The sequence below is a fragment of the Oreochromis niloticus genome, linkage group LG3, assembly GCF_001858045.2.
Source record: "Oreochromis niloticus isolate F11D_XX linkage group LG3, O_niloticus_UMD_NMBU, whole genome shotgun sequence".
Lineage (NCBI taxonomy): Eukaryota > Metazoa > Chordata > Actinopteri > Cichliformes > Cichlidae > Oreochromis > Oreochromis niloticus.
The window spans coordinates 59318245-59332683 of NC_031967.2; the positions used below are offsets into that span (position 1 = coordinate 59318245).

General features: G+C 41.1%; 1 protein-coding gene across 2 annotated transcripts in view; it reads right to left on the bottom strand.

Annotated features, from left to right (window-relative positions):
- Positions 1 to 14190, bottom strand: part of LOC102081261 (uncharacterized) — a 72274-nt gene extending 58084 nt beyond the window's left edge. Inside the window, exons 1-3 of one of the 2 annotated variants that reach the window (XM_025905736.1) lie at positions 14015 to 14190; positions 13690 to 13935; positions 13468 to 13605 (exon numbers count right to left, since the gene is read on the bottom strand). In XM_025905736.1, coding sequence (XP_025761521.1) covers positions 13468 to 13605; positions 13690 to 13935; positions 14015 to 14036 — 406 coding nt within the window. In that variant the 5' untranslated portion in view covers positions 14037 to 14190. Of the gene's footprint in view, positions 1 to 229; positions 403 to 2466; positions 2551 to 2945; positions 3075 to 13467; positions 13606 to 13689; positions 13936 to 14014 lie in introns of those variants that run through there. The other variant, XR_003219177.1, reaches the window with a different exon arrangement.
- Between the last annotated feature and the right edge of the window lie 249 nt (positions 14191 to 14439).

Consider the following 14439-nt stretch of genomic DNA (forward strand, 5'->3'; position numbering starts at 1 on the left):
CTCTTTTTATTAATCACAAAATTTTCTACCAAATTTACATCAAACCGACTCCTTCAGCTTCCCCCATTTAATCTTCTCGCTTCCTCCTGTTGTTGTCCAAAGTCATCACACACACTACTATCTCATGTTATCTCATGTTGCCTAGCTACCTTCTCCCTGACACCACCTTCCAATCTCTTTCAGATTATACCCTCAGCATAAGATGTAGTCCACCTGTGTGCACCTTGCTCCACTCCTTTATGTCCTCCTACTGTATATTCCGCCCTCTTCTTCTTGAAACCAGCTAAATGTCTTCGTCTTCGTCAGGTGAGGAAATAATGTTACTTTTGAATCTGAGCTGTGGTGAAGGTGTGTCAGTCAGCTTTAGTGAGGAGTAGATGACTGTTGTCTCTAATGAAACATCTGAACACAAACACAGGATAAATAAGTTTAGATGTCAGGAGGTAAACTTGAGAAAACAACTGCAAACATGCAAATATGAGGTCACAGCACATTAACCTGGAGCGACTTCAACACCTCTGCTGAGTTTAGTTCTCAAAACAGGAAACTTAATGACCACAGAGCTGCTCATGTTACCATTTATCAAAGGTTAATTGTTGTTACACAGAAAACATGAATGTTTCGGCTCACTAACAGCCAAACTTCAGGAGTTTGAAAAAGTCATCTGCAGTTAAAATTAGAGATGGACCGATCCGATATTAGGTATCGGTATCGGTCCGATACTGACGTAAATTACTGGATCGGATATCGGCGAGAAATAAAAAATGTAATCCGATCCATTAAATATCAAAAAAACACCTCACAAAACTTGCGACACGGCGTAACTCGGCTCATAACCGTAGCACGTCGGAGCAGTGCGCATCACGTGATAGAGCGGCTGTGTTTATTTGTAGCCTAGCTAGCAAACCAGCATTTCATCTCCGAGGAAGTTATCCCAGAGAGAAGTAAAGCAAGTGTGTAAGTTCATCTCTGAATGTTTGTAAAGCATTCCCACGTTAAGCTTAACAACCGATATAAGGAGCGTCTGCCTCTTCTCTCCCTCTCCTGCCGCTACTTCATGAAACTGCTTAATGATCAGCTGATCGGCTTTTCTGTCGCGAGTCCGTCTCTCTTCTTTGTTTTGGTCCACTTTGCACCAGAAAGAGGAAACCAGCAGATAAACAACAGCAGCACGTTTAAGCTTGATAAGCTGTTGTTAGAATTTATTTAATATTACTTTCTACACCAGGATCCCTTTCTACGCAGCTGACGGCTGGTAACTGTGCAGGGGCGGATCTAGCAAAGTTTAGCCAGGGGGGCCGATAGGGCATTAACAGGGAAAAGGGGGCACAAAGACATACTTTTCTTTCTTATTCTCATTTAAAATGTCTAGCTTTTAATAAACAATTATCTGAATCTTACACCCAAAGTTTTAATCTGATGTAAAATGTATAGAAGTCCATTACTGTATATAGTAACTGTTAAGTCTAATATACCCTAGTAAGCTATAGTACTTTTTCCTTTGGGAAGGTACCATCTGTGAATTCTGCAATTCTATAGAAGAAAGATGTTGAATCTATTTAATTATTCTTGAAAAATAATTTATTTCTGTGCATTTTTTTTCACACTGCATCAAATTAAAGTTGATTACATCGATTAAGCATCATGAGGTGGAGGGTGGGGGGTGGTTCTCTATTTTGTTTTGCTGGGAGTTTGCAACCCTATTAGTTAGGTTGCTTAATATTTCTGCTAAGTACTCTTTAAAATACCAGAATAGGGAGGATGGTGTAGGTTTAAGTTTATTAGATTGATCAGTGTTGCTGAACTATGAAATATTTTGGGTGCAGTGTATTTTTTACATACAGGTATAACAGAATAGCTTTAGTGTTGTTGTTTACTTAAACTTGAGTATGAACTTATACAAAATGCAGCAAGATATTAAAAAAACAGTTTTATTGATTAAAAAACACACTATATCGGATTCATATCGGTATCGGCAGATATCCAAATTTATGATATCGGTATCGGACTTAAAAAAGTGGTATCGTGCCATCTCTAATTAAAATGATCAGAGTACTGTTAACACTCTCTTCACCCTGTTCCCTACTCTCACTACAGATCACACTATCATCTGCAAACATTATAATCCACAGAGCCTGAGCTCATTTGTCAACCTGTCCATCACCACTGCACTGCACCACAGTTCCTCTCTCAGGACTATCATCTGTTTTCTCCAGATACACAAAGACACAGTGAAGCTGCTTTTGACGTTCTCTGCACTTTTCTGCACTTATCCATCAACACTCTCAAAGAAAACATCACATCTGTAGAGCTCTTTCTCTGCAAGAAGCCACACTGCTGCTCACTGATAGTCACTTCTCTTTGTAACCTTGCTTCAGTGACTCTTTGCCTTAGCTTCATGGTAAAACTTATCAGTGGGGGAGCTTTAAGAAGTTTAGAGATTTTCTAACAGGAAACTTGTCGTACCTCTTCTCCTGATCGATCCGTGTCGGCCGTCTGCTGATGTTCTTCCCACTGATGAGGAGGTGGCAGCTGCTGCAGGATCTCTGTCTGCAAAATCAAATGTTTCCTACTAATAACAGAACTGTTGCTACTGCTGTTTCAGCATTTGCGTCATTAATTATTTCTAATTAATAACAGTAATAATTATTTCTAAGAATAGCCATGTATGATATTATATCAAAATAAACGAAGCAAAGACTGTGAGTCATAAAACAGAAAGCTTCTATTCAGATCAACATTATCTGACCACAAAGTCGTGTGTGTCATGTGACTGTAAGTCCATAATCACACCAACATGTGTTTGGTCTCCAGTGCTGTTTATCCAATTAGATTAGTGTGAACTGGCCACTGTTGGAGATCTTATCTGATTAATTTTTCAGGTGAAATTTCCCTTTAAACTCTTTAATATGTTCACATAAGTGTGAGCAGAATGTGTGTCTCACCTTCAGGTTTCCTTGAGACACATTGTCTCACCAGTACAACCAGCAGCAGCCCAAGTATGGAGGGAACAGACACCAGCACAGAGAGAGGAGGAGAGGAGCGGTGAGGAGGAGGAAAGGTGGAAGAACCTGGAATTAAAGAGAAAAATGAATCTTTGTGGTCAATTTGAGTGGCTTTGGATCTAAAGTCTGTAAAATAAACAGAAGCCTCACCTGTGACAGTGATCCAGCTGGGTGGAGACTCTCTATGACCGCTGATGTCACACTTGTAGAGGCCTTCATCAGACCTGGAAACATGCTGGATGGTCATGTGACTTGTAGGCTGCTTCCTGATGAGGGAGCCATCTTTATAGAAAGCAGCTGGGAGGTTGGAGGGAGTGGTCTCTGTTTTACAGAGCAGAGTGACGTCATCTCCCTCCATCACAGGGAGGACAGGACTCTGCAGGATCACTGATCCACCTCAACACAGAGACAAACTACAGCATTTCATCCATTTACACACAGCTTCATCAACACTAACTCCACACACTCAGCTTACCAGTGACTGTCAGGTTAACCATGTTACTGATGGGACCCTCTCTGGACTCACACCAGTAAACTCCACTGTCCAGTGTGTCAATGTAACTGATGTTACAGGAAGAACCAGCAGCCTCTGGCCACTCAGCTCTGGTGTCTCTGCTTGTGTTTCTCCTCAGAGTCCATCCAGCAGAGCTGTCGTCCTCCTCACAGCTCAGAGACACAAAGTCTCCTTCAAAAAACTGAGAGCTGCTGGGACTCACAGTCAGACGAGCTGTGAGAGAATTTATATTTTTGAGCAAAAACATTAAACCCTTTCATGCATGATTTCTGACAACCTCAATCGGGATTTTTTTCTTAAATATTTTTATTCATCTTTAGGCATGAAAAAAAGATTTCTGAACTTAATTTGTTAAATATGTACTTTCCAAAGAGTTTTTTACATGTGGTGGACAACATACATTTTGACTCATGAATTTGACAAATGAATAAATAATATATACTGTGTGAAAACTATAAAATAATAAAAATATTTTTTAAACTTTTGTTGTTTTTAAACTTATGTGGTAACACTGCCTCTGTTGCCGTCCAGTGCAATGCAAAAAGTTGAAACTTACTCATGACTCCTCAGCCTCTCTCCTCTCTATGCATCAGTAGTTTTTTTTTATGTGCAAGTTTACCATCAACACTGACACAAATACAAGAAAGCAGCCTTTGAATAGCTGTCCACTGTAGTGACCACTATGCATGAAACGGTTAAATAAAATCAGTCACAACAAATTAACTATATGTTAAAAAGATCTTTCTTGGTGTGTTTGTGCTGCAGAATGAAGGTGAAGAGCAGATCAGCTTGTTCAGTAGATGTTAAAACAGCACACATAACATAAAATAAAGAAATTTTTTAGATTTTGCTGCCTTCAGTCCATCAGCTCACGCAACAGCTCACTGTTCTGATCTTCATCTTAAGCATGCCAAATCTTCTCCTCCTCCTTTACACCACCTTTTACTCTAAATTTTTTAATGAAGTGAAACTTTGAGCTGAATTAAAGCACCTCAGATAGTCAGGAGTACTTTTTTCCTTTTCATTTTATTTAGAAGCCACAAGTCTTCCTCTTTACATTTTTATCTTCTGAACATTTTTTCTTTGGACATTTCTTTCTCCATGGTCGTTAACAGTTATTGATTTAAATAAAATATATCTTGCTTTATGTCACGGCTACTTTAAACCAGATTCACTTCAATAATCATATTAAGATTTTTAGAAAGCATTTGTACTTACGGAGCAGCCACAGAAGAAGTGTTTTTCCCATCGTGGCACACAGAGGTGTGAAATCCCTTTGTTCAAATGCAACACTTAAACCCTCCTCTTTCCTCTCAGTAGCTCAGTGTGGAGGGTCTGTGGTTTCTCTCCAGCACTTCTGGAGAAAAAAATGTCTCTGACCTTTTAGTTTTAAGCCAAGTTGTGAATCATGGGATGTATTGTAGTGATGAAGAAGAAAGAATGAAAAATTTCAGGTAGTTGGTCACCTGATTTTTTTTTCCTTATTCAGAGAAAACTGATGTTTATCATCTGTCTTCTTATTTATTTTTAAATATATCTACTCGGAATTGAGCCAGGGCTCTTTCACTGTGAAATGTGGAAACTGCCACAATAGCAGTCACATGTTCGCTGAGAAATTCCCACATTTGACAGAAGTTTATAAGTGACTTCTTTTATCAGCACACCTGTCGAGCAGGTCAAATGAGGACTATTCACATGAGTAAATAGGAGCCTTGTTCTTACGTGTATTTTCTTTCATGTACCTGAATGCAGCACCACGCTGCAGCAGCTGTTTCCAAAACCTCCTCTACCTTTAAAACATGTGGTTTGTTTAGCTTGTGCAGTGTGAGGTAATTTGCTATTTGCTGTGAGTAAGAATAGTTTCTGCTGGTGGAAATATAACTAACAAGTGAAACGTGTGAGAACAGCTAAGATGAGGAAGAGTGCAAACCTGTGTTGGTATGGTGATGTGTGTTTTGAGTCAGAGTAAGAGGACGCCTGAGAAACGGAGAAGCAGCCCAGATTACAAGACAACATTGAACTAATGTTGATTTTTTATCGTTACATCAACATTATGGTCCAGATTTAAATCTCAATGACTAATGTTGAATCAAGTTATAAATATGAATTTAATATAGACAGTAAGTTTAATATAGATGGTAATACGAGTGGATTAACTTTGATTAGTTGTCCTGTTAAATGGATTGATGACATTAAAAATGTGAGCAAAATAGAAAAAGGCCTTAAATTGAGGAGTAATGATGTAGGAGTGGCTTTGACCATGAGGTAATAATGAGGAGAAAGGAGATGTGCTGCTACCTGCTGGCTATAGTTTGTTACTGGATCTGTGATGAAAGGTCGACTTTAGATTACTGTTACTTTAGTTTGTCTTGTTTACACTAAAAGTTTAAATTTAATTTGAAGTATCATGGTCCTTACTTCCTGTTCTATTTTGAAGGCTAGTTTCCTTAAGTCAAGTCAAGTCACCTGGCTGTGTTGTCATTCCAACCATGTGTAGTGGTACTGTACACAGTGAAATGAGACAACGTTCCTCCAAGACCATTGTGCTACATGTGACATGTAACAGACAATCAACACAGGACTATATAAAGTGAAATGTGCAAAAATTGCAACAAAACAAAACAAACAAAGACAGTGCAACACCAGAGAGAACAGAAAAATACAGACACAAGACTGCAATAGAAATGTGCAAGAGTGAAGAGTGTGTGTGAGGACCTCCACAATACTGGTGGCTTTGTGGATGCAGCAGGTGCGATAAGTGTCTGTGATGGAGGGAAGAGAGGCTCCAATGATGTTCTCAGCTGTTCTCACTATCTGTTGTAGGGTATCGCGATCTGATACGGTGCAGTTACCATGCCAGACACTGATGCAGCTGCTCAGGATGCTCTCGATAGTCGCTCTGTAGAAGATGGTGAGAATGGATGGAGGGAAATGGGCTTTTCTCAGCTTCCACAGGAAGTAGAGGTGCTGTCAGGCCTATTTAGTTTTGGAGCTGGTAAATGGTAAATGGACTGGTTCTTATATAGCGCTTTTCTACTCTTCTGAGCACTCCAAGTGCTTTATACAACTTGTGCATTCACCCATTCACATTTTTCCTAAGTGCTTTCTAACTAACATTCACACTCTGATGGATGCATCGGAGAGCAATTTGGGGTTAGTATCTTTGGGGTTAGATATTTAGCAAACAAACTAGGGGAAGCCAGGAATCGAATCACCAACCTTCCAATCAGTAGATGACCTGCTCTACCCTGCTACAGCCACCCCAGCTGGTGTTGAGGGAAAGGTTCTCCGCCAGGTGATCACTAAGGGTGCTCTTGATGACCTGATCCGGAGTGTCTGAAGCCTCTCCGTCAGAAAGTCAAAGAGCCAATTGCAGAGGGAGGTGTTCAGGCCCAGCAGGCTCAGTTTTCCAATCAGGTGCTGAGGAATGATTGTGTTGAATGCTGAACTGAAATCTACAAACATTATTTGTACATATGTGTCCTTATTGTCGAGGATGGTGAGGGCAAGATGGCGATGGCATCATCTGTTGACCAGTTTGGGCGATAGACAAACTGCAGTGGGTCCAGTATGGGTGGCATCCGAGTCTTAATGTGCTTCATGACGAGCCTCTCCAAGCACATCATCATCATGATGGGTATGAGTGCAACCGGATGATGGCCATTGAGGCAGGACAGTGGGGACTTCTTTGGCACAGGAACGATGGTGGTGGCCTTGAGGCACGTTGGAACAACAGCAGTGGTCAGGGAGAGGTTGAAGATGTCAGTGAGGACATCTGTCAGCTGGGCTGCACATTCTCTGAGCACTCCCCCAGGGATGTTATTTGGACCAGCAGCTTTCCATGGGTTAACTCTGCAAAGTCAGGTGAGGTCAGACACAAAACCTGGTCATTGTAAAAGGGGGATGGGCTTCCTCACCAACACATCATTCTGAGTGTCAAACTGTGCATAGAAGTTGCTCAATGCATCTGGTAGGGAGGCGTCACTCTTGCAGGCAGGTGTCGTCTTCCTGTAGTTGGTAATGTCCTGGATGCCCTGCCACATGGGCCGTGTGTCGCCGCTGTCCTGGAAGTGGCTGTGGATTCTTCTGCCCTGCGAATGCTTCGCTGCTCTGATGGCTCGAGACAGTTTGGCCCTCGCTGTTCCCAGGGCTGCCTTATCGCCTGCTCTGAAGGCAGAGCAGCTCACACACTTCTGCACTCATCCACAGTTTCTGGTTGGTGCGTATTGTGATAGTCTTGGAAACAGTGACATCATCGATGCACTTGCTGATGTAGCACAGATAATGTGTACTCCTCCAAGTTGGTGTGGTCGCCATTTGTTGCAGCCTTCCTGAACATGTCCCAGTCAGTACGCGCAAAACAGTCCTAAAGAGCAGAGAGAGCTCCTGCAGCCCAGGTAATCACCTGTCTCTGAACCACTTTGCAGTGTCTGACGAGTGGCCTGTATGCAAGAATTAGCATAACAGACAAGTGGTCTGAGTATCCGAGGTGGGGGCGGGGCTTTGCTCTGTACGCTCGGAATGTTTGTATGAACAAGATCCAGCACATTTTCCCCCCTTGTCACGAAGTCCACATGATGATGGAATTTCGGACTTAAGATTTGCATGGTTGAAAACTCCAGCGATAATAAACAGTTCATTGGGGAACTCTACCAGCGATGAGCATTAATTATAAATTATCACAGAGTTCTTGCACCATTCCAAGGTGATGTAGACACACAAGCCACCACAGCGAGTCTTACCGCACAGAGCTGCATTTCTGCTGGCACGAAATGAGGTGAGCCTGTGTAGCTGAATTGCGGTGTCCAGAACTCTGTCACTGAGCCATGTTTCTGTGGAAACAAAGACGCAGCAGTCCCTAAATTCCTGCTGTGTGGTCCGCTGGAGTCTGATGTAGTCCAGTTTATTGTCCAGTGAGCAAACAGACAATAAACTGTCTTTCTTTTACTTTTGTTTTTCTACTTCCTGTATTTGCTATTTTGTGCCTCACCAAAAACCAATGTGAGTCTTTCATGCTGAAAGATGTCTTGATTCTTAAACTGTATTGTGAGGACAGAGGAGGCTCGTCGAGGAGCAGTAATGGAAGCTGAAGCGGTGTATCCCAACATATGAAAGAGGCGTGGCCACAGCTGGAATATATAAACCATGGAGGAAGGAAAGTTTGAATAACTCATCCCTTTTAATTTATATCTTCCAGTTATTTAAAATCACCATCCTCTCTACAATTCACTGTTTCACTATGTGTGAAATGTATTTTTCTTACGTCTATGCCAATTTATTTATTTATTGAGCATTTAGATTTGTGTTTATATTGTTTAAAGGGCTTGTGATTACTGAGAATAGTTTATTATATAAATGGATTATTATCTAAATATTTAAATCATACATGAATGTATTACTTGGGCCAAATATGCATGAAGATCAATGGACTGTAATTTATAATGTACATGTGAAGCTGAATGGTTTTGTGTCTGTGGCAGTGTGTAACTTGAGTGATTCAACAGCAAATATAAATATTACTTTGCCTTTTGTAATTATTTATAATGTGTATATCCCATGCATGTGACAGAGCTGCAGGCATCAGAATAAGTGATGTTACAGGTGAATATACATAAATGAGAAACACTTTGATATTGTTTATTCAATTATTTGTCACATTTAAAATTATAGAAAGAACAAGTAAATTAAGAGTAAACTTTCACTTAACGTTTTTGTAACTGTATAACAGCCATTCTGTGTCTGTAACAGGAAAACATTGAATTCAGTGGTGGTTCCCTTCAAACCTGTGTATGTTTTTTTATTTATCACAAGATTTTACACCAAATTTACATCAAACTGACTCCTTCAGCTTCCGCCATTTAATCCTTGTCTTTGCTCTCACTCACTTCCTCCTGTTGTTGTCCAAAGTCATCACACACACTACCATCTCATGTTGCCTAGCTACCTTCTCCCTGACACCACCTTGCAATCTCTTTCAGATTATACCCTCAGCATAAGATGTAGTCCACCTGTGTGCACCTTCCTCCACTCCTTTATGTCCTCCTTTATTTCTCCCTCTTCTTAAAGTATGTGTTCAGTGCAGCCATTGCCAATTCCCTATTAATATGTTTAAGACTGTGACTGCAGCTGGTTTGAGAGACGTCTTCTTCTTCTTTGTCTTCTTCAGGTGAGGAAAAAATGTTACTTTTGAATCTGAGCTGTGGTGAAGGTGTGTCAGTCAGCTTCAGTGAGGAGTAGATGACTGTTGTCTCTAATGAAACATCTGAACACAAACACAGAACAAAGACGTTTAGCTGTCAGGAGGTAAACATGAGAAAAGAACTGCAAACATGAGGACACAGCACATCCTCTTTAACCTGGAGTGACTTTAACACCTCTGCTGAGTTTAATTCTGAAAACAGGAAGCTTAATGACCACAGAGGTGCTCATGTTTACATTTACCAAAGTTGAACTGTTCTGTGTTCCTGCAGTACACAGAAAACATGAACATTTTGGCTCAATGTGAGAGTCTAACGGCCAAACCTTAGGAGTTTAAAAAGCTGTCTGCAGTTAAAATGATCAGAGTGCTGTTAACACTCTTCACCCTGTTCTCTACTCTCACTACAGATCTGTAAACATTACAATCCACAGAGACTCCTGCCTGCGCTCATTTGTCAACCTGTCCACCACCACTGCAAACAAGAAGGGACTCAGAACCAGGGCTGGACTGCGACAAAAAATCAGCCCGGGCATTTTGACTAGAGACCGGCCCACCAGGTATATATATGTATGATTTCTATACATTTTACATCAGATAAAAACTTTGGTTGTAAGATTCAGATAATTATTTAATAAAAGCTAGACATTTTAGATAGATTTTAGCGACATCTGCTGGTTTCTTCTTTCTGGCGCAAAGTGGGCGATAAACAAACAAGAGAGAAAAGCCGATCAGCTGATCATTGATCAGTTTCATGATTGAAGTAGAAACAGGAGAGGGAGGAGAGAGAATGAGAGAAGAAGAGGCAGCTGTGCAGCAAAGACACAGAATAACTCCAGCTTTGTGTCTTTTTTCATTCTAGCTGAAGTACGGGACAAACTGTGTTCCTTTTCATCTCAATACAAAACCTGTAATATTTTCTCTGAATGAGGGACCATTCCATTTTTAAGGAGCCGTTGGCAACTCTACTAACTAACCTTATGAATAAAATAAAGTTCAACATCAGTAACATCACAGCACCCACCCAGCTGTATAGAAACTCCGTCATGCTAGCTAGCACGCAGTACGAGTTATTGTAACTGACTGTAAAAAGTCAGCACAACGAAAATAAACTCCACCTAAACTTGGTTTATATCTGACCCAGATAGACTGCAGGTCATAACTTCTTACCTGAAGTTCAGTTCACCTGACACTCGGACCGGCTCTCTCCTCCTCCTGCCTCCCCTTTCCCTCATCCACCCGCTGGCCTATGTGGAAACTCCGCCATAGCCACCAACAACAACTGAGTTATTTTTACACATCGGCCAGCATCTGGCCAATCCACCACCTCTCATTGTTCATGCCATTACAAAAAAAAAAATAATTCATTGGCCCATAGCCAGTCCAGCTATGCTCAGAACAGATCCCTGCTGTAATCCCACCCACACCTTGAACCTGTCACTATAGCCCACACCTCAGAGCTGATTCATTGTCCTTGTCCTGCACCACCCTCACATACTTCTTTGCCACTTCACTCCTCTGACCTCCTCGTGCAATACCACAGTTCCTCTCTCAGGTCTCTATCATCTGCTTTCTGCAGATACACAAAGACACATTTGGTCTTAAACCAAAGTACTGAAAATGATAAATGTGACCTGATCAGCTGATGCAAAGTTAAAGAGCCACCATCACCTGAACCAAATTTAATTGCAATACATCCAACACATGTTTAAAACTCTCAGCCAATGACCTCATGGAGCTTTATGTGGAAACAGCAGAGGAGATTTAAAGAGTTTAGAGATTTTCTAACAGGACACTTGTCGTACCTCTTCTCCTGATCGATCCGTGTTGGCCGTCTGCTAATGTTCTTCTCACTGACGAGGAGGTGGGAGCTGCTGCAGGATCTCTGTCTGCAAAATCAAATGTAAATGTTTCCTATTTATTGTCACTGTCCTGGGTCTGCGAGCCAGTGTTTTGAGTTTGTACTATTACTGATCTTTGTTTTCATCATGGTTTATGACTGCTGGTGTTTTGGTTTCTGTTTTGTATTTCTGGCTCTCTCTCTCTTTTTGTTTTGTTATTTCTAGTTCTTCACTTTCGGTTCCTGTGCCGCTCCTGTTTAGTGTAGGGTTAGTTCTGTCACGTTTTCTTGCTCCAGTCAGTCGTGTCTCATTTTGCAGTTTGTTACTCCTGTCTCTGTTCTTCATGTTTCCTCTGTTCACACGTCTGTCATGTATCCACATCTCAGTGTCAAGTCCGCTTATCTGTGTTATGCTTCCGGTTTTACTTTGACTGTCTGTGTCCTGTGTCGGTGTGTTCTGCTTTGCTTCCTTCGTCTCGTTATGTGTAATTAGTCCCAGCTGTGTTTCCCTCCTGTTTCTCACTCCCTCACTATCGCCTGTGTATATAAGCCCTGTGTTTTCCTCTGCTTGTTGCTGGTTTGTCTGCATGTGTTGTGCTGTTTCTCTCATCCCCGGTGTTAATGTCTCATTCCTTGTGTCCAGGTTTTTGTAACGTTTACTGCTTTCTTCACGGTCTTTTGTTAGTTTATCCCAGTTAAGTTTTTGTTAGTCTAAGTCCCCACCATACTCTGCTTTTGTTTGCATTTTGTCTTTCACAATAAATACATTCACTCACAGCTACGCTGTTGTTAGTGCCTGCACTTGGGTCCGCTCTTTCTCATCTTGATCATCTGCCTCGTAGATCTATAACAGGACTGTTACTGCAGCTGTTTCAGCATTTGTGTTATTAATATTTATGACAATATAAAATACAGTTTTTATATCAATATAAATGAAGCAAAGTGTAATGAACCGCTGGTCTGTTCCATAAATTGTCATTACTGGAGTTGTTTAGAGCTCTGTGCGCAGTAGCATTAATGACAGATACACTCAGGCAGTTACAGGCGTGCCCTGTAACCTGTATAGAGCAGTCTGTCGTGCACATAAAAAAGGTGCATAAAGTTGCAATAATATTTAAATAAATTCAGTGTTAAAGTTTGTTTCTGACATAAGGTATGTTACTGCTTTTATATTGTGAGATACCTGTAAACTTTCTCATTCTGTACTTACGGTGCATGCATCCATGTGCTATTTTTAGACATGCGTGTCACTCAAGCTAGCAGCAGCCCATGAGAAACGGACCGAATGTTTAAGTGTTCACTGGAGTTTGCACCCTTGGCAAGCAGCGTGAGATATGTGATGTTATATTTTATTCAATTGAACTGTGAAGCACCTTGATGCAGTTTAAAATGACCTTTTTTGTTTTATTTAATTAGTGACTGTAAATCTCAGAATTGCTTGTTTGTAAATTAACCTGACTTAATTTAAGCTTATTTTTTGTTATTGCTTATTGGTAAAGCATAATTCAAAGGGATTGTGCGAGAAGCAATTTTTCCTTATTTTGTAGTTTTCACAATGCTCTGCGATGTGCAGAGAATGAGCCTATGTGTTTGGTGAGGAAATAAGTGGCTGCACCTGTTAGAGACTCTTCTGTCATTCTTGATGCCAGGGAGTCCTACACAAAGATTGTGAGTCATAAAACAGAAAGCTTCTGTTCACACCCACACTATGTGATCACAAAGTCTTGTGCGTCATTAAAGGGAAAGTTCGCCCCATAATCACAACTACATGTGTTTGGTCTGAAGTGCTGTTTCCACTTATATTAGTGTGAATTGCCAACAATTTGAGATGTCTGATTCATTTTTCAGGTGAACTTTCCCTTTGAACTATTTAATATGTTCACATTAAGTGTGAACAGAATGTGTGTCTCACCTTCAGGTTTCTTCCGGACACGTCGTTTCACCAGTACAACCAGTAGAACCAGCAGCAGCCCAAATATGGAGGGAACAGACACCAGCACAGAGAGAGGAGGAGAGGATTGCAGAGCAGGAGGAGGAGAGGTGGATGAATCTGGAATTAAAGAGAAAAATGAATCTTTGTGGTCAATTTGAATCGCTTTGGATCTAAAGTCTGTAAAAGACACAGAAGCCTCACCTGTGACAGTGATCCAGCTGGATGGAGAAGCTCCATGACCACTGATGTCACACTTGTAGAGGCCTTCATCAGACCTGGAAACATGCTGGATGGTCATGTGACCTGTAGGCTCCTCTCTGATGAGGGAGCCGTCTTTATAGAAAGCAGCTGTGAGGTTGGAGGGAGTGGTCTTTGTTTTACAGAGCAGAGTGACGTCATCTCCCTCCATTACAGGGAGGACAGGACTCTGCAGGATCACTGATCCACCTCAACACAGAGACAAACTACAGCATTTCATCCATTTACACACAGCTTCATCAACACTAACTCCACACACTCAGCTTACCAGTGACTCTGAGGTTAACCATGTTACTGATGGGACCCTCTCTGGACTCACACCAGTAAACCCCACAGTCTTTTAAGACGATGTTGTTGAAGGTACAGGAAGAACCAGCTGTTTCTCCAAACCCATCTCCACACTGAGTCCTGGTTTCTCTGCTTGTGTTTCTCCTCAGAGTCCATCCAGCAGAGCTGTCGTCCTCCTCACAGCTCAGAGACACAAATTCATATTCAAAGAACTGCGATCTGCTGGGACTCACAGTCAGACGAGCTGTGAGAGAATTTATATTTTTGAGCAAAAACATTAAACCCTTTAATGCATGAATTATGACAACCTCAATCAGGATTTTATTCTTAAGTATTTTTATTCATCTTTAGGCATGAAAATAAGATTTCTGAACTTAATTTGTTAAACATGTACTTTTCAAAGAG